Source organism: Lichenostomus cassidix, chromosome 3 (assembly GCF_008360975.1).
Source record: "Lichenostomus cassidix isolate B80296 chromosome 3, HeHo_3.0, whole genome shotgun sequence".
NCBI classification, from domain to species: Eukaryota; Metazoa; Chordata; class Aves; order Passeriformes; family Meliphagidae; genus Lichenostomus; species Lichenostomus cassidix.
In genome coordinates, this window is record NC_139483.1 from 54,257,309 (window position 1) to 54,281,892 (window position 24,584).

The 24,584-nt window shown below is 39.1% G+C and overlaps 1 protein-coding gene across 1 annotated transcript; it reads right to left on the minus strand.

Moving 5' to 3' along the window:
* On the minus strand, window positions 1–22,777 carry MYCT1 (MYC target 1). The gene is made up of 2 exons (XM_085055826.1): window positions 22,528–22,777; window positions 1–3,020 (listed from the first exon to the last, which is right to left on the minus strand). Exons 1-2 carry the CDS (start codon window positions 22,775–22,777, stop codon window positions 2,488–2,490), a joined length of 783 nt encoding a protein of 260 aa, XP_084911952.1. The 3' UTR covers window positions 1–2,487.
* Between the last annotated feature and the right edge of the window lie 1,807 nt (window positions 22,778–24,584).

The following is a 24,584-nucleotide window of genomic DNA, read 5'->3' on the forward strand; positions in this document are numbered from 1 at the left end:
TTGAGGTTACAGCATCTAACTTTATTCCACATTCTGAAGCTTTCTGAATGCTTGCAAAACATTTATTTCAGATGTTGTGAAAACAAGTTTTAGGCATCTGACAGTCATATTGGTTATGCATCAAACATCTGGGGTTTTAGTCACCTTAATCCAGGGTACATGAGAAATGTTTTGATATCCAATACAGACTTCAGGAGGAAAAAAAAATACAGTACATTTAAGCTTCCCTCTTTACATTGTTTACTAAATTCAGTGTAATACAAATAATAATTGTGTAATAATTACGCTGTGGAAAGTTCTACTGTGATGTAATGTGCACTTACAATCCAGAAGTAAAAATTTACTCATCTAAGATGATTTCACTCTCAAGGAACAAGCAGTTTTCGCCAGCTGGGTAGGCTGGTAGGCTAAGTTGTCTCTTCCACAGTCCATCAAACCCACTAAACAAAGGGAGCAGGCTTGAATTCTACTTTTCATAGGCAGTTAGAATAGGCTGCATCACCTCTTCTATAGTTACGACACTTTGAACATACTTTTGCATGCAATGAAATTCACTAGACTCAGAAGATTCAAAATTTAAAAAAAATCAATGAAATAACACAACTTTCTTTCATTCTGTCTTCAGAGGACTATTATTTTAAGTCTGTAACCTGTGATCAGCCAAATGCAGTGTTACAGTCTTATCAGCAAGTTCTGGGTCTGCTAGAACTTGCAGTGTCTAGCAGTGTCTGCAGTAAAATGCTCTGTAAACTCTGTAAATGGTTGTTTTCCTAGCAATGGCATACATCTCTCCAGATGTGTTTCACACTAAAAATAAAACAATGAAAGCCAGTCTGTAAATACATGCAAAGTAATTTGCCTTTACAATAAGGAATACTTGTTGTTTACAGTGAGTATTTCTTGTAAGCTCTAAGTTTGTAGCATTATTTGCAAATGGGTGGATATTGGGCTGAAATACTGAGGTTCTGAGATCAATGCCAGTTCTTCCTGGGGGATGTTGAGCTCAGCAAATGGATGCATGCTGCCAATCTCCAAAAGCCTGGAAAGCCTGGAAGATGTTAAGCATTTTGCCCATTCTCTGAAGCTGCTGAATCTTTGTCCCTCCCAGAAGACAGACAAGAATTTCTTCTCCCTGCAGAAGCTCCCTCAGAATCGAGTCCTGAGGCAGGTATTGCTCAGGCCTTTTAGAAACAACAGGCTTGTTTGCAAGTGTGGAGTAGGACAGCTCCTCTGCTTGTGGAAATTCTTTACCCTTAATTCAAACATGAAATGTTTAACAGGAAAGTGATGCAATAAGACTTAATTCGGGTCCTGTTTGTCTTTGTTATTTCCAAATCCTGAGCATTCTGTCACATCAGTGCAATTAGTCTCTACTAAGCCAGAGGTTAGCTTGACATGATACACATATAAAATCAAGAATATATGTAAGCTTCAACTAAATACTTCATCTTTATCTTCATATCTCAGCTTGTTATATAATCCCAGTATTCAGCCATAGATGTCTGAAATCTTGTTTTCGTGAAAGACAAGATTTCAGTGAATAATTTGCCAGAGAGAATTAAACATTGGTACAACTTCAGAAAAAAACAATTTGAAATAAGGAAATGAGTAATCCCATAGGAAATCAGGAAACTTAATTAAAAAATAGTTGTCATTCATACTGCTTATCTGGATAACCAGAACTAGAAAAATGAAACATGAGGAGTTCTGCCCATACAGCCTCACTGGGTATTAAAATGTGACTACCTGTTCTGCTGTCTGCAGAGAGAAAATTCTTTATAATTGTAATCATGCATTTAGTACGTTGTTCAAAACTTCTTTCTGCATGAAGCTTCATATACTTCACAATTTTTTCCCACACTGTGGGGAATTTTAAACAAACATCCCTAATATGGACTCTTTTCAGATCATTTGCAATCAACAGAACAAGATATCTACAGCAGCCAGGACTGCATCCTCTATGAGGTCTGCATCTAAGGTTCCTCAGACAGAAGCTGTTCTGGGGTTATAGCAAGAAGGTGGGTAAAGGGAGGTGCTCTCTTAAAATGTAACATCCTTGGGAAAACATGTAAAATCAGAACTTCTTGGAAAAAAAAAAAAAGAATAGTAAGATTTGCATTGATGTGCTGTGTATATCGGTTATCCCTAGCATTATCTGTTTCTTCAAGAAATTATTTAGGTTTTTTGTGGCAGCATTTTTCCCTCTAAAATAAAGAGACAATGGCTGCAATTAAAGATACAACACTATAAATAGGCAAGCATACAGCAGAGCAGTAAATAAAAGCCAGCAGTGCAAAGACAAGTGATCTCTCAGACAGTGGGATGTTGTGCTCCATGAAATCACTGCTACCAGCCTCCTGGCAAAGCATGTCCCCTCTGCAACTGCAGCTGGAGACTTCTCAGAGATCTTCATCATGCACAGAAAATTGTTGAGGGAGTTGAGGTTCCTCTTAAAATGCACGTGTGTGTTTGCAGCAAGGACATAGCTCAGGACTCTGGGAAAGCTTTGATGATGGTTTCATAGGCAGGGGGTGGGGTTTGCGTGGAGTGGCAGATGCGGAGGTTGTTGTTGGACCAGTGGAATTCAGGCCGGCTCAAGCTGTTGGTGGTGCTCCCCACAAGGGTTGTGGTGGTGCTGGTGGGAGTGAGGGTGATCAGCTGACTGTTCGTCTCCACCGGCAGGGGAGGACACTGCAGGAAAGGGTGGAAGGTGGATGCTCGGAAGCTCGACTTCCTGGGGAAAGAGTTGGCCTGCTCCAAGGAGGCTTGCCGCTGGAAGGTGAGGCTGGCCAGGCTGAGGTTGCTCCGACGTTCGCAGCTGCTGTTGCGGTAAAATCCAGTCCTGCCGGCAGCGTGGCCATGGGAGGAAGGTCTGGAGCGGCGGCTGAAGGTGGAGGGGCTCCCCTGGGAAATGTGGGCACTAGCTCTGCGGCGGGACAAGCAGGTGAAAAATGCCCAGATGATGCCTCCAATCACCAGTCCAATCACCATGGACACTGTGAAGGCTATCGTTATCTGCTCTGAAACACAGAAAAAATTAATGTCAAAGCTACTTCATTGACTGAAAGATATTCCTGCAAGGAAGTTAATTTTAAATACCAGCCTCCTTAAAAGATGAACCAGCCCTTAGATCTTTGTTTGTGGCACATGACCTTCACAACACAAACACGGCAGTTCAGAGTGCTCTTACTTTACAGCGTTTTGGTGTTTTGTGGAGTTTTGTTTGTGTGGTTTTTTGGTTTTGTTTTTTTATTAATGCTTGCTTAATTTCCATAATTCAACAATGTCCAGAAAATAACATATTTAATATCAGTTTCTGTACTAATTCAAGGAAAGTCTTTAGCCTTTCCCAGAATCATCCACCCACCAGCTCCAAGCGTTATAAAACTGCCAAGTATTTCCTTTGTTGGCAATAGGAGGTGTGGATTTATGCAGGCTTGTACTTCTGGTTATAGACCTTTATGTTCTGTGTGTATGTGTTTGCAAACTCACCTATTAAAACTGTAATACACCTTCTGCCATGTTCTTAGTGGAGTAAGCCCTGTATTTATTACAACATGATACCACTTCCCTGCCTTTTACTGCTGAGTAACAGATAGTTTAAATCCTCATAGTAATTAATGTAAATGACCACATGCTAAATTCTTATGGTCAGAGATAACCATTTGTGATATTAAGTCTCTTGTACATTTCCTATCCCCAATGCCCAGTTTAAAGATGCATTAATCTGCCATTAAGAAAAGTAAATTTCTAGCTCTTTCAGAGATGTTTTCAAGGATTACAAGATTTGAAAAGAAACAAACAGAAAAACAAAATCCATTGCTAGGATTGTTTTCTCCCCACATGGTTTCACAGGATGGAGAGATGCGATTTTTTCCTTATATATTTCTAAGAAGAAGACAGTTACTTCAGAAAACGTCACTCAGTTTGCAACCAAGCACCAGTATTATTGCTGTTGTAAAAAGTTCAGACGTATATTTGTAATCCTGGATAAGGCCTGAAATGAGTGCAAAACCTTTATAGATCTTCTCAAAATTCAAGAAGGGCTTGGATCTAAAACAAGAAGGAACACTATGTTGACAACTGGTGGAGAAAAGAGGCAATAAACAAAAAATATCTTGAAATTATTGACACCTTGAAACATGTTTGTTCTGTCTGTGCTGTTCTATTATATTTGTGAAGCATTTTTGTGAAAAAGGAAAGTGTATTCATTACACAGAGAAAGGTAACTCCTAGAGCATACTGAAGAGCAGGCCAGATAGCTGTGCCTGGCTGATCACCATGACAGAAGGTAGTAAATCCAGGACCAGGATGGAGACATTAGAGCCCAAAAAAGGCAAGATGAGACTAGGCTCAGAATTTTTTAGCAGCCATTAAACGGTTTCCCTGAATTTATGGTGCTGTACAAACAGTCGTTCCCAAATCCCAGAATAATGACAGTGAATCTGAATTGTGGGATTTGGCTAAAGCAGATGCTTAAGATGCAAGGAGAGTGAGTGGCCCCAGCAATGGCTATGGAGAGCCAGCACATCATGAAGGGAGAGGAGAGGTGCCAGGCAGGGCCAGCAGGACTGACTTGCAGACAGAGGCACCCCAGTATTGGCACCCTGGCACAGATTCTTTTCTTTAAGTCAGCCTTAAACTTAGGACAGGTCACTGCAGGAGGGGGGAAAGGAACATTAGCTTTGCTTCTAACAGGAGAAATGTAAATTATTATTGGCTAATTGCACTTTAAGAAGTAGTCATTATCATCTTCCTTATCTACTTTCCTTCACCCTTCAGGGAAAATGCTAGTGATGTGATTCATACTCGGAAGGCTACAAAATCCTACTGTTCCTGGCTTGTAACCTCTGCTTTCAGGTAGGCTTATAACATTATCCTTTTCAAATAAAGACTGGCGAGGATAATGCATCTGATATTGTTGCAGGGGACTGCTCCCTCTCAGGAACACTTTGTTGCCCTTTTATTCCAAGATGGATCAAACTTGACCCTAAAAGACAATTTTGCTTTAAGCCCTCATTTCTACAACTCAAAAGCTTTTGACTGGGCACACTAAAGACAAAGGGTGACTGCCCAGTCTGCTCTCTGCAAGAACCCACAGGCAGCATCCTGCACTGCAACCCCTGGCTTCAGATCAGATCACTATAAGCAGCCTTCTTCTCACAAACTCAGTGTGATTCTGCCCTTTATAAAACATCTAGAGACACAGCAGGACTTATTGTGCCCTTTTTGGTCAGGAATAGCTTATTATGTCATTTTAATAGATTTAATACATTCTGTTACTGCAAGTTCCTACTCATACTCCCAAAGGTGGGAAGGGAGAGCCAGGACTTGGTGACCTCCAGTTGAATAAATCCCAGGGGGAGTCCTGAAGACAGCACCTCCCACACACCAGAGCTGCACTCTGAGTGCCCCTACTGCTGTCCCTGTGTGGCGATGGGAAAGTGGAGCAAGAACTAATCCTTTCTTGTGCTCATTTCTTCTGCATTTCAGCTCGAATTCTAGTTAGGTTATTATATTTGAGTCGGCCAAGGAATCCCCCAGGCACAGGGCTCTGTGCTGCCACCCGATATCCCTGCAGCTCTTTGGGCTCTCAGCTGGCACAGGGGATCTCCACAGGGCTCAGCAGCCTCCAGCGTAAGCAGAAGCACAGCAAGCAGCCCAAGTGGACCTGGCTCTGAGGTTGCCATGCACCATGGTGAGGATTTCTCCCTGCATCCCTTGAGCCATAATCTTCACTACCTGCACAATCTAACCAGTTTCACGCTGTTAAAAGCAGATGAGGGAATTGACAAAAGTATTGAGTGCAGCTCTTCAGTCCTTCCCACATGGTGTTCCCCTGTGCTGGAGGTACAGCACAGACAATTATCCCTTTGGGTAATGGCGTCATTTTCTTTAACTTGTTTAGTTCTTTCATTTTTCTATCTCCATATATGATGCAAATATAGAGGGTCAGATTGTTCCCTGATGAAGCTCAGCTGGGTTTACACTGACTATTTCGGTTCCCACATAGGACTCAAAATGCTCTCTTTTCCATTTGGACGTACATTTAATCCCCTTAGTTCTTCTTACAGAAATGTCACTAGACCCACTGCTTACAGACATTTCATTTTTTCTCTTCCCAAAATCTCAGTGACTTTAGCTGGAAGTGTGGGACACACTAATGGGCCAAACTTGCACTTCGCTTACTCCCTGCAGAGGATAAACTTCACAGAGACGTAATTCAGTTCTAAAAACTTACATTGTAGAATTGTAAATCTATGCCCATTGATTTCCTTTTTAGAATGTCCAACAATCACTGCCCTGAGGTACATTGGAGAAAATATTATCAAACAGAGAAAAAGATCAAAGGCAGAGTGGGACTTGCTGCACCTGGGATTTTGAGGGAAACAGCTGGCCTTCACCGAATTGTTTTTCTCTTCCTTAATCTGGGCAGTGCCAGAGCAGAACTAGCCTTCCGGGGAGTCAGAGTGATACTGACACAAAGTGTCTCCCAAGGGGCCACTGTAATATCTTATGCTTTCCTGAGAGCTGGCATGTCATTCTGTCCTCTGCTTTTAAGGAAAAGAGTAAAAAGAAAGATCTGGGGGTAAGTTAAGGATGCTGCTAATAACAACAACTACCCAGGTGCCAGGCCCCTATATTTTTTTTGATCTGTATGTTTCTCAGGCTGCTTTATTTTGCTGCCTGCTTTATTTGATTATGCCATAACCAACAAGATTTGGTACATCAACTCAGTCAGTTCTTCACTCTAACATCAGCTAAGGTAAAGCATGAAGGTTTTTATCAACAATGCAGGAAAGACTTTGAGGTACAAAGCCAGAAATGAAAGGTTAGGGTAAAAAAGCCACTGGATATCTTAGCCACTTGACCTTTCGATCTGTGGGATTTCCAACATGACCATGCAAAAAAGGTTGGCATTTTAGAATCCACAGTAACACCCATAACTTCTGAATGGTACACCCAGATCTGAACATCTCTCTCTCTTACCCTCAGCTCTGGCTGCAGTGACCTGCAATGGGATTTTGTTCCTTGACCTCAGGAAATCCTTGGGACTTGTGTACTTCCTATATTTTTATGGTAAGTTCCCCAAGGTGTGAAATTAAGGTGGGCACAGGGCCTTCCTTCCCCCATGCTCAGAAATATGTACATTGGAAACTTTACATGACAGGATAGTAGTACCTTTCAAAATCATGTAAGCAGCACCTTCAATGAGAGCATCTCAGAACAAGAACCAGGGCTGGGTGGAGGAAGACAGGAGAAAGTACTGAATGCTTGGGAAAGAGAAATAAAAAAGCCTCTTTTAGTCCAGCTGTGCATACATGATGCATTTGAACTGCATCTTTGCCAATATTAGCTAATAAGCTAATAAAGAACCAGCCAGCTTTCAAAACATCTGTTCTGCTCATTTTGTTGCTAAGCACAAGAGGTCAGAAAATGCCCACAGGTTGAGATGATACCTATACATCTGATATGATTTCTAGTGGGTGACTTTCAAATATTACAATCTTTATGTTTTGGAGCTGTTAATTTTTTTGTGGTGTTATTGTATTGTTCTTGCTTTATTCAAAGAGTAATGATTAAGCAGTTGTCTTTGTTTTGGCCAGCACAGAGTTAATTTTTCTGCTATAGTTTTGGGGGCAAAGCTGTGTGGGCATGTCTAGGTTGTTATTCCATGCCACTTTATAGGGCAGAAGTAAGGGACTCTCACTTCTAGGACAAAGGGTGTGGTTTCAGGTGGAAAAAAGAGGGTGGCAGGGTAGAGAACCTGTTGGTTCATTGTCTCTGGGTCATGCCATGTCAGGTTGGTCAGTGAGCTTTTTTGGTTTTTTACGTGTAAATCACCCACTTTTTGTATACTTTTGTTATTACTATTGTTGGTGTTACTGTTTATTTTCTTATCTCATTGCTGTCTCCAGTAAATTGTTCTTCTCTCAACCCGTAATTTTCACCATTTTGTGCATCCAGTTCTCAACTCCACCCCTGGAGAGGGAACTGGAAGGGGAAGGCACTGGAGGGTGAGAAAATGTAGCCTGGTTTGGGAGAATCTTGGGGTGGGGGCACTGAAGTGAAGAGTGCCATTCCTAGACCACAACAGAAGTTTTATTTTGAATAGTTATTGGAAGTGGTAGGGTAGCTTTTCACCCAAGGATGGCACTGTTCAGCATTTAAATTCAGTTTTCTATAGAGACATTATACTCATACTACATTAGAGCAAGATTCTGTTCATTTACTTAAACATCTGAGAATAATTTTCCTATTTTTCTTTTTTTCCACCTGCTCCAAATTAGCATAAGACATTGTGCATCTGACATGCAAATTTTATTCTATGGGGACTCCAGCAAGCTTGGATGTAAAGCATACAAGTTCATTGATTTCAGCTGTAATAGCAATGAGAAGTATCAGAACATACCACTGTGACATATAGAGGACAAGAGTTATTTTTATATTTTCAAACGAGATTTTAGATTTCTAAATTTATTTACATTTTATTTCTTTCCTTCTCACATTTTTTGTAGCTCTCTCTCCTTTATGTGATGTCATATGCCAGTTACTCAAAACTTGTTTAAGTTAGTAAGCATTCCTCTCCCTACACACACACACACATTTGCCTAAATAACTTCAGCTTGCCTTGACCTAAAGCTGAAAAGCCTTGCTAACTAGTAGAGGGTTTGATCTCAAAAACTTGAAAATCAGCTCAGCTTTTTTTTTATTGAGGTGATCTTTTCCCAAAATGAAAGCTTGGTGCCAAAACAGGCATAAAACACATACAAACCAGTACGGGAATTCATCTTACACATACATTGCACAGCTTAGTATAGAGCACCAGCTAGTGTACTAAAGCATGAACTGCATTCTACAAATTACAAATCTATTAACCTGATAGTAATAATTGTTCAGACACTATTTTAGAGGAGTCTCAGGGTCTCAGGTTTCAAGTGAGGTTCAGCTAAGTCATTAGCAGATGATCATAACATAGTCTCTTCTGTGCAAAACCAGACAGGAGCAGCCAGGGTCCATCAGAATTTGTTCAAAGTCATAGCAACTTCCTAATAGCTGTAGTGTTAAGGAAACCTCCCTGTCTGACCATCCAGGAGCCACTCTGGCAGTCATACTTGCACAACCTGAGCTGGAACAGAAGCCCTTTCTCAGCTACACCCTCTACATCCACACAGTCACACCAGGTTTCCTTACTGGCTTAACCCCAGGTTTCTCATAGAAGTCTCAGATATCCACATTCATGAAATAATTTAATCATGGTGCAGTAACTAAATAACAAAATAACAGCTCAAGCTGGTGCCTCTATGAAGGGACCCCAAACAAAGGGACCCTGAAAAAATGAACCCCATGGCTTTTATCCCCTCTCAGTCTAAAGGCTGGGAAATCCAGGAGACAGCTCCTGCTGTCTCTGAGTGTCTGATCCCCTGGCAGGGCCAGAGGTGCCCAGGGCCCTTTGTTCTGCAGAGGGTCAGCAGGTCACAGGCTCTTGCCTGGGCTCAGGCTCCTGCCCCCCAGAACTCAGCCTGCAGCTGAAACTGCACCTGCACCCCGAGCTACCTGCACTGCATGGATTCCTCAGCAATGGCAAATGTGCATCTCCAAGCTGGACAGGCTACAGCTACTCCTCCTCATGCATCCCAGGCAGCGAGTTTGGAAACCAAGTGTACCCGACACCCAAAGAGCCACCACTCCTTCCCACCACAGAACTACTTGAAATGTTATGCTGGTTCTACCAGCTCCAGGAAAACAGTTTTAAAGCTGGGGCTAGCATCAGTAGTCAACTCCTGTGCAGCTGTTGTCATGCTGAGCTCAAAAAAGCAATTTCTCTATATCTGAAGAGTGTTGATATTACTATCTTCCCAATTGCCACTAATTGTGTTAGCAAAACAGCCTCTCATTAATCATTTGTAGGCAGCCCATGATTCAGTTGGGTGGGTGAATCAGCCGCTGCGTAATATCAACCAGCTGTGATCTTAGTCATGGCAAAACTTCGGGAAACTTCACACATGACTCTTGTGAGATGACTGAGAGTGACAGGCTATGGCACAAGGTAGTTCAGCTAGTTGTGATGTCCAGAAAATGCAGAGGCAAGGGTAAGGATATCTAGAAAACAGAATCTGTAGGGGGAAAAAAGCGGAAAGAAAAGCAGACTGTGAAGGACGTAAGAACTAATAAAATAAGTGAGATAGTTATGCTACCAGAAATATCAGAGCTCTGCATTCTGACACAACATGCTACAGGGATGTTTTATTCAGCCTGTGCTACTACGAGATAATTTTCTGCAGCAACAGAGAGTAATTCTCCCACTTCACCTAATTACAGTGGGGGTTTTGTTTGGTTTTTGTTTTTTTTTTTTTGTTATTTGTTTATTTGCTTTTATGTCAGCAGACAATAAAATAAAAAGTAATGGGTTTAAAATAAAGCAAAGGAAATTAAAAATGTGTTTCTATTTATGAGGACAGGTAAGAACTAGAATAGATAGTCCAGGCATGTAATACATCTACTGCCAGTAAAGATTTTTAAAAGCAAAATAAGTCAAGAGTTGTGTTATTGTTAATCCTGTTTTGAAAAAAGAAAGTAGAACAAATGAAAGCTCAAGGTCCATGCTGACATCATTTTGTGCAGTTTCTAAGATTTTCTTCGATCAGGTAAGCAAATGGGCTCCAGAGGCATCTGAAAAAAGTACTGATTAAATGACAAGCTGGAAAAAACCAAAAGGCAGTCCCTGCTTTTGGTTTAATACTTACTTTGAGATGCAGAGGGGCTGGCCGCTCATCAGAGGGTTAACGTCAGAAATAAGAAACCTATCTAAGAACAAGATTGCCCTCTGCTGGAAACTCAGGAAATCGAAACTATACAGAAACCACCTTCATTCCAATAAAACAGGGTGTCAGAAAAAGCTAGCGAGAAACATTCCAGTGGGAGATCACAGAGACATTCATAGTACCTCAAAAAACCAGAAAAATTCTGAATTGCACTGCCATAAGCACTTAGGACTAGCATTTTGCAGAGGCTTTGAAAGTGAAGTGGAGTGAGGCACAGCAGAAGTTTTCAGAAGCTTTAAGACATAAAACTTTCAGTTTTGTACTTTTATGCAAATATCTGTGATCATGGAAGAGCATAAGGCCAAGACTGTTCTTAAATTCATGTTTCTTGACATCCACAGTGATGTCCAGAATGATCTCCATGCACCAGAGCACATTTGCTTTTATTACCAATACCATAATTCATTGTGATAAAAGGCCAGAGGAGTGGAATATGCCATCTCAATATCCCAAAAACCAGCTTAGAGTTAATTATATTCCCTTGATATTACTGGCAGCTGATTTTTACTGAAATGAAAAATAAAGAGTAATTGTAAAATCAGAAGGAAACATCTAAGATAGAGATGTCAGCATGTTAATTTAATGCCTTTGGCACAACTATGTAAAACAAAGCAAAGATTCCTTCAGGCAGACAGAGAAAGAAACTTTGATAGCATGTGTTTTCACTGTGATTCCTAATGCATTACAAAAGCAGTAATAGAATTTGATCTTTTCTGCATGCATGGCAAACAATCATCTGTCCAGACATTCTTACCCACCTCACAAAACCAGAACTAAGCTATATGGCCTCTGCATGAACCTAAATCAAACAAAAAATCACAATCTGACACAGTGCAATGTGACATTATAGCTATTACTTAATTGATTAAAATAATTTACACCTGAGAAAAAGTAATCTCATATAAGAACAGAGCATGAATGACTAGAGCAAAATCTTAAAAGTAAGCAGAATTTTCTAAAATTCTTAACATTATGGATGAAATACTGAAGTACATAGCCTACATTTAAGAAAATAGACATCCAGAAGTAGAGCAAAGCACAAGGATTTTGGGTGGTTGGGAAGAATGTGGGGTGAGGAATATATAGAAAACATCCTCAGTCCCACCACAGTAATTCTGTTGTCAGTGCCTGACCCAGACACAGCTTCAGGCGGAGCTTGTCCTCAGCAAGCATTTGTCTGAGCCTGAAGAACTTTATGAATTATATTGAACTGACAATATCTTTTCTTCCCCCATTTATTTTGCTGAAAATTTCCCAGATGTCATTTCATAACAATGCTGTATATATTTGTTTTGTTGATGGAGTTTTGGTTGAGGTCATTTAACAGATAAATTTTAAATTAGGATTGTATCGTTTTCAATACATGAAAATCAAATTCACATTAGTCTCTCTTCTGTCTCTTCAAGTAGAAGGGAATAAATTATGTTAGAAGAATAATTTAGGATTGTTTGGTGCAAAGTTCAGTACAATATAATAAGTTTCAAAATCTAAATAAGTACCTTTCTAATGCTTATATAGGAAGTGAAGCTTCTGCCTTGAAAAGCAGGAGAAAATGACATTGTTTGTAATATGTGTTGATAGTTTTTCTGATTTTTTAAATTTCTTTTATTTTTTCCAGACAAAATGATAGGGTTATGAAATGAAAATAAAAAGGATTCAGTATTGAGTCTTGATCATACTTTCTGCTCCTATTTTTTGATTTCGGACATTTCATTCCATCTCCATGCTTCAGATAAATCTGTTTAAGGGCTGTGGCACCACTCAGCCACTCATTTAGCTCACAAAGATTTTAACAAATATTATAAATTCATTTAACTCCTGCCTAAATAAATTACAATGCTAAAATTGGAAGCTCTGTATAAATACAGAGCATTTTCCTTCAATAAGGTCTCCAAGAAGAACTGAGGCAGAACCATGGCACCCACAGTGTGCTGAGCCCAGCTCATGTGAATATGAAAACTGCTGGGCTCTAGCAGGGGAGCATGCAGCCACAGGACATTATTCCTGGGGAAAAAGCATAGCCCTAACCTGCTTTGGTTATGTGACACTTCCCATGCCAACACATTCACTGGTGTAGTGCTTGAGAGAACAAATATACTTTATTTCCTAAGGACCAGATTTCTGTATTTGGTGGATAAAGAATAACGCTTCTGGCAGCTCATGTAACAATGAGCAGCACCAAATAATTAGGCAACAGGGTAGGTGTAATTGTTAAAATGCATGTATGTTGTGTGCTTGATTAATATTTAAATTATACTCTGAGGAAACTTTGCCTTTTCTTTGTACTACCTCAGATTTATGTCCTTCCTGATAAAGATGGTGAAGCATTTGATAAATCAATGGCTGTATAGTGGGGTAGAGAAAGCAGAAGATCAATAATCAGGATGCCACAAAAAGCCTGAGGATGACAGACTAACTTTAAAAGAATAATTTATATACAAGGAAGAAATCATGCTCCAAATAGACAGAATGCAAGAATAAGCCTGGTCTCTTCTCTTTGTGACATAGATTGTTGCTTTCATCCAACTACAGTAATAATACTTTTTTCTTTGGGCTTGCCAGAATAAGGGCAAAGAAAAAAATAGGTTCCTCATTAATATCTACTTTTATCTCTCTGACAGGCTTGCACATAAGATCTTAGAATGCATTTACATATTAACTTTTCCAATCTAATACTCTCTCAGTCAGACTTTCCCATCTGACTATTGTTACGGTACCTTTTGTTTCAGTAATGGAAGCAAAAACTTTCATGTGATCATCAAATCTTTTACATAACTGATAGAAAAATAAGCATAACCATATTAAATCTGGGATATTTTGATAATTCTTCCCCTTCAGAAGGCAGTATATGATTTATCTGATAAAGTTTTAGATAGGGTTTATACTAAACAATAGTAGTCTAGCAGTTGATACAAAATGGTACTTCGAAAGGCTAGCTGAGAAATAAAATGCAGTGTAAGGCTAAGGCACAGCTCTGTCTCCTGTAGAAATTAGCATGGGCAGAGTATGTCTGGATCTGACATATGACCTTGACTCCTGTCCTTGATGCCTACCGAGGAAATGCTGCCTTCCTGCAGTAGTTTGGCACCAGCACAAGTAGCACTGGAAGGTGCAGTGAGTATCTCTTGCCTGTAGCAACACCAGAAGGCAATGAAGCACAGGGACACAGCCAGTCCAGCAAATAGTACTGCCATGTGCATAAAAATCCAACTGAAAATCTGCATACAAAGCAGCTCTTCCCAAACACAGCTGGGGGGAAAACAGAAACATGGTATATCTTGAAGCTGAGAAGGGGAAGATGAGAAATTACTTCCTTTTAAATTACATAACAGGTCATGGATTTATTTCTTCTTTGACATAAGAATATTTCTGGAGGACTCCACATGAGGAGTCAGGGACCCTGAGTGTTACAAAAGAATACTATTCACTTCTGTCATGCTGCCACTGAAGAGCTGAAGTTCAAATGCAGTTGCTGCCATTGCTAATGCTTCACCATCACATACTGTCTTTTATCCTCCTTTAGTTAAACCCACACCCTTGTTGCCATTGCTCTCAGTGTTACTACTATTTATATGACAGCTGTGTCCTCTTTGAGTCACTGGCCCAGGCTGCTCTGCTGCTGCCTTGTGACACATTCCAAGTCAGCTCAGGGGAAGTGGAAAGGGGAAGATGTGGTGATCTTGACCTGACAGATAGGACAATAAAATCTTCCTCCTGGAGTTCTTAACAGGTTCAAGCAGAGGAAAGCTGGTCTGTGTGGGTCTCACTTGCCCTAGATGTCCTCTGGCTCCCATGTTTCTTGTCCAAATTATGTGGCATACTTCAATCAGCTTCTGACTACTTGATCAGTTGAGAAGTGATTTAATTGTATGACATTTTCTATATCTCTATCACAGGATTTTCATGCAGATTAGTAGCTCATCTGAAGTAGAAAATAAAGCAACTGAAATATCTGTAGCTCTGGAAGCCATGCAGCAAAAGTTACTCTGATGCTGCTGGGCCTGTGAGGATGCACAATCCTACAGCCCTCTCCAAGAGGGGAAAAAAAGTCTGTCTCAGTTCTTACATACATGAAGCGGAATTTTACTGATGTTGACATTATTTGGTTTTGCCTGTGTTCTCAGGGTCTGTCTGACATCCAAGTGTGTGGCATTTGTAACAAAAGCAAAACTGGCCCCTATCCTAAAAACTCTGTTGAGATGTATAGGATTACCCAGTCCTGATTTCTGCAAATTCACTATGAAAAGACATTGCAATTGTTCTTCATCCATATGAACAAGGTTACTCATTCAAGTTAAATATTTGGTTAGTAATCTGGTAATATGGCTTCACTATTAACTTTGTGGCATCATGTAGTATTTCACCAAGGAGCAGGAAGGAGAGCATGTAGGTAATGTAGATTTAAAGATGGTAATAAGAAGGGAAACATTTAAAGGATGTAACATTAACATAAAGGTCTCACTGTCTTTCATAGTGTTGTTTAAATGCATCATATTTTCTATCTGAGTTGTACATCTGTTTCTCAGATAAACGCACTTGAAATACTCTGTGTGTTTACAGGAAGCATTTGCAAAGCCAGAGCTGTCTTGTTATCTGATCATGTGTCAGATTTTACTTCATCACCTTTCTCTTGAGAACATTCTTATACAGCAGCACAGGGAAATTCTCTCAGTTTTTTTAAATAGGGACCTGAAACATGGTGGTACCATCTATCTTCTCTCCTAGAAACCCAACTAAAAATCTGCCTTCCAGTATGCCTATTTCCAAAAACATCTTTAACAGAATCTAGTGTGTTCTAAATTCAAGTTGCCCAAAGGAAAAATAATTCAATTCTAGTTTCTCAGTGAATCTGGGAAGAATCGAGATATTTTGCTCCATGTTAGGAGCCCTGCCTCTGAACACATTTTGAAATTGATACAAATTTTTGCATTGTTGGCAGGTTTCTTGCTGGAGGAATGTGGAAAGGCTTTATGTCACCATTGCCTTTACTCGACACAGCTACATATCCACTAAGCCAGGCATGCTTGCAGGTGTGTTATTTGACAGAACTGGAAATCTGCAGCCCCAAGGACATGGTTTGTCCATACCAGATTGACACAGAGGTGCACAGGCATTGTCTACTTCTTCCTGCACTGTACCTTGTATTATGCACTCACAGCATCCACACAGTTTGCACATATTTTAGGAAAATGGTGCTCTAATTAGTCCATCTGATCAATATCTTCTGGGCTAAGAAACAAGGCTGTATTTTTCAGCCAGTGTTCTTGGCCATTTCATGTAGTCAATTCTGAGAGATTTCTGACTAAACTAGGAAATTAATCCCTCTTTATTATTTACTATTTTATGTTAGACTACTTTTACATGGGGTTGCCTAAATTCCTATGCCACTGACTGGTATGAGGACAAACCAAGGAGGAGGGCATTTTGATTATACACTCTTCAAAACAAGCTCTTTTTTATGCATCAGTAGATACACTTGGCTGTGAAATAAGAATGAAAGACAAGCTGTGTTTTGCTATTAGAAGACATAAGAGTGTGGAAAGGTGATTTTAGTCATGTACAACTTTTGCCTTTTTTTAAAGACTCCATCTTGAATGAGTAAAGGAGAAAATATTAGTTAGAAGATGAAAGGTTAGGCAATCAATAAAGAGCTACAGTGACTCTAGATTATTTGTAATAGCAAATCTGGAAGTATGAGCCATTAATTAGATTGGAAAAGATAGGTGGGGAGTCAGAAGAAAGATTTATTCACACACAATTGGCTCTTGTATCAACTTCATCATTATGGGCATTGTGCAATATCTGTTCAATGATTTGAGCCCCTTAACATCAGAGACCATGAGGTAAAGCCCTGAATTGCAACTAAGTTCTGAGCTGTGGATCAGTATCTTTGATCAGGCAGAAGCCAGACTCTGAGACTCAAGTGTTAAGCAGATTTGTTAAAGTAGTACTTGATAAAGCACTCTGGGAAATCTGAGCAGGCAAGTTGTTGCTGTAGATATTGTCAGTGTATGCCAGATGGGGAGCTGCAGATTCAGTGTGCTGACTGCATTTTATGTATGTATATAAAACATATACTGACTGAGACACAGGAAAGGTTTTAGTACAGGCTCCTGACCAAAGAACTCAGATATATTCTTTCAGATATGTCTTACTTCATCAAATCAGTATGGTTAATTCTGTACTCTGGTAATATTTGCTTAGACCATTCTGCTCCTTTCTATCCCATTCACCTGCGAGGACAATTTTTATTCTGTATTCATGAACTTGATTTGCTTTTAATTTTTATTCTTATTGGGTAATTGTATCTATTTTTTGTACAATGTTTTAACTAAAAGGCAATGAGGTTAAAGAAATTAAAAATTGACAATGTCAGTTATCACTGGAATGCAATTTTCATTTATTGTCCCCAGTAGTACTATGAATGAAGAACTGCTTACCTAGACTTAAAAAGTACAGTGTAGTGTTCTGGGTCATGGAAAAATGCACATTTGATCACTAAAAGGCTCTATGCTTATTTTAGGTCTCTGTTTTCTGAAGAGTACCTCTTATCTTGGAGAGTGCTATTATTTTGGATAAGCACTGTAAGGAATTATTCCCTAAAACACTAGAACAAGACTGCATGGTAAGGTTGGAAGAAAGCATTTTGCCTTTCCCCTCTCTGTTCTCCCACTGGGGCTGCCTCCAACAACAGGAGCCTGTAAAGTCTGAAGTCATCTGACTCCAGCACAATGATTCCAAAAGGAAGAAGCTCATTTGTTCACATCCCATTTCCAAACTTTTGCAGGTGTCTGTTATCTAATCCAAAGACTCTGCAGAAAGAGATTGTATGTCCTGTGAAGACATTTATTCCCTGTGCTATGGGTTCCTTATGACTTATGATATGCTCCCAAATATTGCACTTTAAAATTACTGGTGTTTTCCAAATCACAGAGAATTGACAAAACAAAAGAGACAAACTGCAAGGAAGAGCTCTGGGTGATGCAGTGTCTGCAATTACCTTGCTCTATTTTGGCTCATTGTCATGAATTAAAATACCAGGAAGAATACACACATCAGAGTGAAATTTTGAAAAGGGAGAAAAGACAGTGCAAGAGAAGAATAATAATTCAGGAAATACAGCCTTGAGGTTGATAGATCACCTGAATCCAAAGCTCTAATTTTGTTGTGCTTTACTCCCTCTTTTTTTTTAAATTTCAACCCTGAAGGTTTTCTCCACTAAGAAAAAATCTTCAGTGGTGTAAATCATCTGTAAGTGTTTCTGTGTCACAAGTTTACTTCCTCTTTCTGCCAGGAAAGGAATTGCATCGTAAGCTTATTGAAGTCCTCTGCCCTATTAGCAATGCCAGGTCTACCAGGATAAGGGAGTTCTGGGGAACTCTTGTTCAAAGACATTGATCTTTTCCAGTCATCAGACTGGGAAGAGTAGTGACCTGTAAGAAGATACCACTGCCACATCTGCTGTCAAGTGCTCCACAGCTGGCTCCAAACTGTAGTCTTTCTGTGTCCACACCTCCAGCAGGACAGCAGTGGCAACTTCTGGAGTCTTTATTTGCTGCTGATAAAGTTTGAACGGAAATTTTGCAAAGTGTATGAAGAGGAGTAAAGGGAATGAGGGGAGAGCACGCAGTGGGTATGGTGGAAATGTGCTGACACAGACATCAGAGTGCAAGCCAACAGGCTTAACCTGCTCACCACAAAGGCACCACAAGTGCTTCTTTTCCTGCTTGCAAAGAATGGGGCTGGATCTGTTGCCTGTGCCTCTGCTCTGCCATGACTGCCACCCATGAAGGATCTCAGAAGGGGAGTCATGTTCCATGGCTGCCTGGGTTGCACTTTGCAGTGATCAGCAGCTGTGTTACTGATTGTGTCAGTGCTGTCCTTTGCAAGTGTGGCTCCAGTTCATCAAGAGAATGACACACAGTCCTTAACCATGATTATTGCTACACCAGTGACATGATAAACTCACCATCAGGTGTTAGAATATGCCCATTGCTAATGCTGTCTTTTCCAGCAGAGTACATGGTCTGACTTCTTTCAAACAAACAGCATTTTAATGAAGAGAACACAAGTGGGTTGAGGGATAGACAAGGCAAAATTTGATATATTTTAAAGCATGGGTGCATTTGTAGCTTTTGAAGCCAAGCAGTAATGCTTATAGTATGTGCCAAGCTGTTTGCAAACTCAAAATCCTGGAAGCCAGCTGATACATGGCATTATTTCCACACACCGAACAAATAACACCCGGGATTCTGGTTTAATAAAAGAAAAATTGTCCTTAATGTTTTTAAGGTACTAAATTTTAAGGCTGCATTTTTAAATAGACACTTGAGTAAAACTAGACTGAAGGGTAGTTTAGGGATCTAAGTTAATGTTGATTAAAATCTGCTTGCACTTTTTCTCTCTGCTGCTGTCACATTGATCAAATGTACTATTTAAATTAAATTTCCTGATCTGAAATTATATTGCTCTCTATGCTGAAGAAATAGGATTGTCTTGAAGACATTTATTGTATTTACTTGTGTGCAACTGAAAATGCTTTTAGGAATTACAAGAAATGCACTCCTGGTTTAAGTGGAAACATCTTTGCTCCCACTGTTATAAATCAAAATGAACTCAATAAAGCCTATATTAAAACAGTAAAAAGTGAGATTATTAGTTCAGGAATGGGTGTCAAACCTTGAATTTCTCACTCAGCTGCTATTAAGCCTCCTTTTGAAATGAGTAATAAAAAATAAAATCCAGACTCTCTGTCTACAGCTCCAATGTGATATCAGCAGTGCTGAAGTTCAGCAGGGGCTGGCTTTAAATGCTTCTCTCCTTACCTCTTCCAAAGTACCATGCTATGGATTCCCACTGCAAAGCAGGGTGAGCAGCAGCTACACAGCTTTACAGAAGCTGGCGCTTGATAGAAATGAGCTCCTGCATCCTAGCACTAGCTCAGACAACTTATCTGAAACAGACATGTATATCTACAAAGACTTTGTGAAATATCTGTAGTAGGAAAAAGCTCTGGCAAAATGAGAGTAAGGATCCTAATTTTGTGCTTATAACACATTACACCAATGACATTTACTGATAGGGCCAAGAGTTTTATCATAAAAGTAATTAATTTAAACCAGAAGAGGAGCTAATTTTTTTTTTCCTAGCAGAATTGATTTTAGGACAGCAAAACAAATTTTGCCTCCTTTGTTTTCCTCTTCTGCATAATTTAACATTCCAAAAATACTGCAGATTGATGATGGTGACATCTGAATTCAAAGAAGTTCTGCAAGGTCTACAGCTAAGCATCACAGTTATTGACTCTCCAGTCTGTCACTGATTGTACACAGAGTTTGAAAAGAAAAAGGTGCACTAATTTTATTTTTCTTAAATGTTATAATTTATTAAGATCTTGTCATGACAGAGAGGGTTTAGAATACTTAGACAACTCACACAGAATGACTTATATTGAGGTGTTTATATCTTGTTTTTCTCTACACAGCTTGATTAAGGCACACTTCCACTGGCCTGGAGCAACTGTAAAAAGATTTATATGTGCTCACATAAATAAGCGAAGGACAGTTTAGTTTGTTCATTGTTCTAAAATTCTTAGAGTCACTTTTTAAGAAGCTATTGTGTGAAGTTATCACTGGAAACTGGACAACTCTAGAAAACAGGATGCCTGTATATTTTCCAGCATAGGGAACCACTTGTTAGACAATAGATGGTTTATAAAACTGTAAGAGATTAAATATCATTATGAACAGATGCTTTGACTCTTTGTACAGCATTGATTTTTTTCTCACAAACTTAGTCCCTCTCAGCAAACCTTTGCACATATGTTGAAGTTTACACTTCGGCTGAGTCCATGGAAGATGCTGAGAAATCACACATGCATGGAGAAGGAATGCATCATGGTAATGCAGTAATGTTCACGGTGCTACATGTGGGTGGCTTAGAAAACAGCCTGTAAGCCATGTCCTGAGAAATCAGTTCCAAGTACTGAATTCTTATTTAATAAAGAACTATTTTTTTTTAATATCTATTATGTGTATATTTATTTTTACATCAAGCCATGCATCTCCAGGATGCCTTAAAATACATTTCTAACATTTTAAGTGATGTTCCCACATGGTGGGCTTGTGTCAGTCATTGTCTCCTAACAGAAATTATATAGTGACCCTTCCTAGTCTACCATATATGACACTACAGGAAAGGAAGAGAAAATCATATTCACTCTTCTAAAATCTGTCAAAAAATAAGAAAAATCTTAGAGGCATCTTCCCTTTCACGGACCATGCAAGCTCCTCACAAAATCCAAGCTCTGAGGTACCTCTGCTGCCAGAGCCTAAGCAAAAGGGATGTGATCAGGGCTGGGTACAGTGTTGGTCCCTGAAAAGCCAGGTGAGCAATGAGGATGAAAGGAGGTGCTGGCCCTTTCAGTAATAAGACAGCTAAGGTGTCTCCTGCTCTGTTTTGTCAAACGCAGCAAGTTTTTATTCCAGAAGAGCCATATTAAAATTACATCCATCTCCACTGTAAAAAAATGATCATTGTTCTTCAGAGTCCAGACAACCTCCAGACAAGAGACTCTGAAGCAGGAATAACTGTAATTTTTCCTCAGTTAATCTGTAAATGTTTATCAAAAATTTCAAGTATCATTACCCGACTCTTTAGCCCAAGACACAAAAATTAAGTGAGTTGCTCATGGTCTCTCAGTAGGAAAATATATGTGTCACTGCAGGAAGCTTAGATGGCATTCAACAGATTCTTTTCTTATGACAAGAAAAAAAGGAACTTCTTTCCATCCTCTTGTATGGTTTTTTCCACTATTTCCTGGGGCACTTTTTTGCAACCGAAGTCCTATTTTGCTAATGTATATTATTTTTTAGTTTTAAATAATGTTCAGATTCTTAGAGGGATCATTGCTCAATAGCAATAATATAATAGACAAAACCAGACGTGATTCATTCTAAGGTAATTGCTAATAAATGCTAATGTTAAACAGAGCAAGCAATAGAGGTTTTGGAAGGGAAAGCTTTTCCACAGCATTTGCACAGAATCCTTTAAGATCAGATCAATGAATCTAATTATCCTGAATGAATTTCAGTATGACATAGACTTCCACCTCACACTATACATTTCAGTTAATGAACTATTCCCAGATTTGGGTGAAAGAAAACAGCCATAATAGATAATAATCAAAATATACATTTTGATTATTTGAGGAAAAAATAAAGAAAATCAGACCATGAGACACCACAAAAATTACAAATAACTTTCTGTTCTGGAGGAATAAGAATTTATTCCAAATGTTGAAACATATTTAGCCTTTGCTATCCCATTTTCATCAACAGATGAAGCAGATCATGTCTGCCATGTGGGTGCACACATTAAGCAGTTGAGAATGTCTACCTGATCTGTCTGTTGACTGAAGTCAATAGACACCTTTTCAACTGACTTCAGTAATGAACTTCTTGAAACAATCAATTTTGCCCCAGCAGCTCCTGCTGCCTTGATTAATTTAAAAACATGATAAAACTTTGTTGAAGAAACATCTGGAAAACAGTCTCTTCACTGCAGGAAATACAAAACCTATTCATTACTCTTTGCATCCAACATGAGGCTTGAAAATATATAGAAGTAATTTTAAGGCAATCAACAACAACTATCTACATCTATTTTAGCAATGTTTTAGAAAAAACCACAATATCCTTACCCCAAAACTTTGGAGGCCATGTGATTGGAGGATAAGTACTGTTCCTATCCATAACATCCAAACAGCAAATATAGAATGGTACGTCCACAGAGGAGCAATAGTTCTCTGAAGGTTTGAGATTTTGCACTAGAAGCAAAGCTTTTGTGCTGCCACGGAACTGTGTTGTTTGCCTGAAAGGAAATGGATGTATCACATTTCCTGCTTGTGGACTCGAATTAGTAAGTGCTTGCCTTATCTTGGAACACCACATGGTTCCCGAGACAGGGAAGTAGTTTCCTTCTCGTCATTTCCTCAGCCAGAGCAAATTGACTCAGAACAATACCAAATCACCCCCTCTCTGAAACTTTTGAACCCCAGAAGTCCAGAGATAGAGACGAAAATTCCTTTCTCTTTCCTCTAAGGATTTTCTATGTTGAAGACCTACCTTAAATATCCAAAATCACTTGTATTCAGTAGGAATTTTCAATAAGAAAGAAATGCATTGAGAGGTTTTTTATGGACACCAATTCATTAGGATATTAATTTAGGGTATGAGGATAGTTAAGTATTCACCATTGTTCCTTGGCTGGTTTGAGTTGGGCCTGACAGTGTAACTGTAAATCTTTTCCTTTCCACACCCCATTCTGAAATACGAGTTCCCTGGAACACAAACAGGCTCTGAGCTAATTGCTTGGACACGTTTAATACAATGCAGTGTTAATTCCCCAATGGAACTGTAGGTACTGCTGCTATATATATCACACAGCAATACCAACATCCCTACAAAAGAAAATAGACAAGATAGTTAATGACATAGACCTAGAATTAATAGAGAATGAGTGGACATTAATAAAATATATGATTTTGTACTTATGTGATAATTTCTGTAGAACCAAGTTTTAACTATTTTAATCTTAAATGTATTTCAGATAATGGATGTCCATACGCATTCTGCTGTGAATGGAAACCTCTGTTCTCTGAAGAGTTGTATGAAGGTTTTCCTATCTTTATATTATTAAAAAAACCCAAACAAACCCAAACTCAGAATTAGCTATATTTATATTTCACAATGAATATCTAGAATCCCCTAAATTTAGGAATATTCCAATATTAAGATTTGGATGTGGCATAATTTTAAAGTTGAATAGTTTCTGTTTTGGTTTGGTTTGGTTTGGTTTTGGTTTTCATGAAAGTTTTAAAGGTTTTAGAAAATACTGAGTAAAGACACCCTTGTGGTTAATGGAAGACTGATAGTTTTCAATGCTGGTGTTTAAAACTGTGAACAAGATAAAACTTCATAAGAAATTCTGTGATTATTTAGTTTGGCTGGGACACTGATACCACAGCAGATGCTAGAAATATACAAAATAAATTGTTATGTTGCTTGGGTTAGATCTGTGCTCTAAGAGCATATGGAAATATAAAAAACTGAATTATTGTAAATTATAAAATGAGGAAATTAAATTATTTTAGTTTACGGATTGCATCTATTGAGATGATAATTACAAAAAAGAGTTGAACACTGACCTTAATCTAGTTGAAAAGCATCTGAGTCCAGGCAGGAACATGTGTACAGATAACTGCATGCTACATATAATCAACTTTATGAATTATGAACCTTAATTCTTTGTGAGAAAGTCAACAGCACCGAGAAATAGAATCGTTTCTGCCTTGACAGAGTATTCCAAGATGGGAGTTTTATTGCTCTCCTCAGAACCAAACAGCTGATATGGGCAATTATCAGCAGCAGATCAGAGAAGCTGGACAACTTAGAGTCTTACCTGTGCCATACACCCATAATGCTTATCAGCAACTTGCAGCAAACAAAGTTTTAAATTAATCAAGGTGATGTGAGTTTAAACTGGCTTTCTTAGCAGGAGGCTATCTCTGATCAGTTTCAAATTGTCTTTTCACTATTTACTCTTTCAAGAAAAAGGAAAAACTGCTAGTTTGTGCAACAGAACTTATCTAAAATGGGTACAGCATATCAAATCCTTAAACAGAGTCATAGAATGGCTTGGGCTGGAAGAGAGCTTAAATATTATCTAGTTCCAACCCTTCTGCCTTGGCAGGGTTGG

Excerpts from the sequence above, each read along its gene's own strand:
- MYCT1 (XM_085055826.1), bottom strand. The coding sequence starts at position 22,777 with ATGTGGTGTTCCAAGATAAGGCAAGCACTTACTAATTCGAGTCCACAA. Across the intron at positions 3,021-22,527 it reads ATGGCCTCCAAAGTTTTGGG|AGCAGATAACGATAGCCTTC; the intron begins GTAAGGATATTG and ends TCTGTGTTTCAG.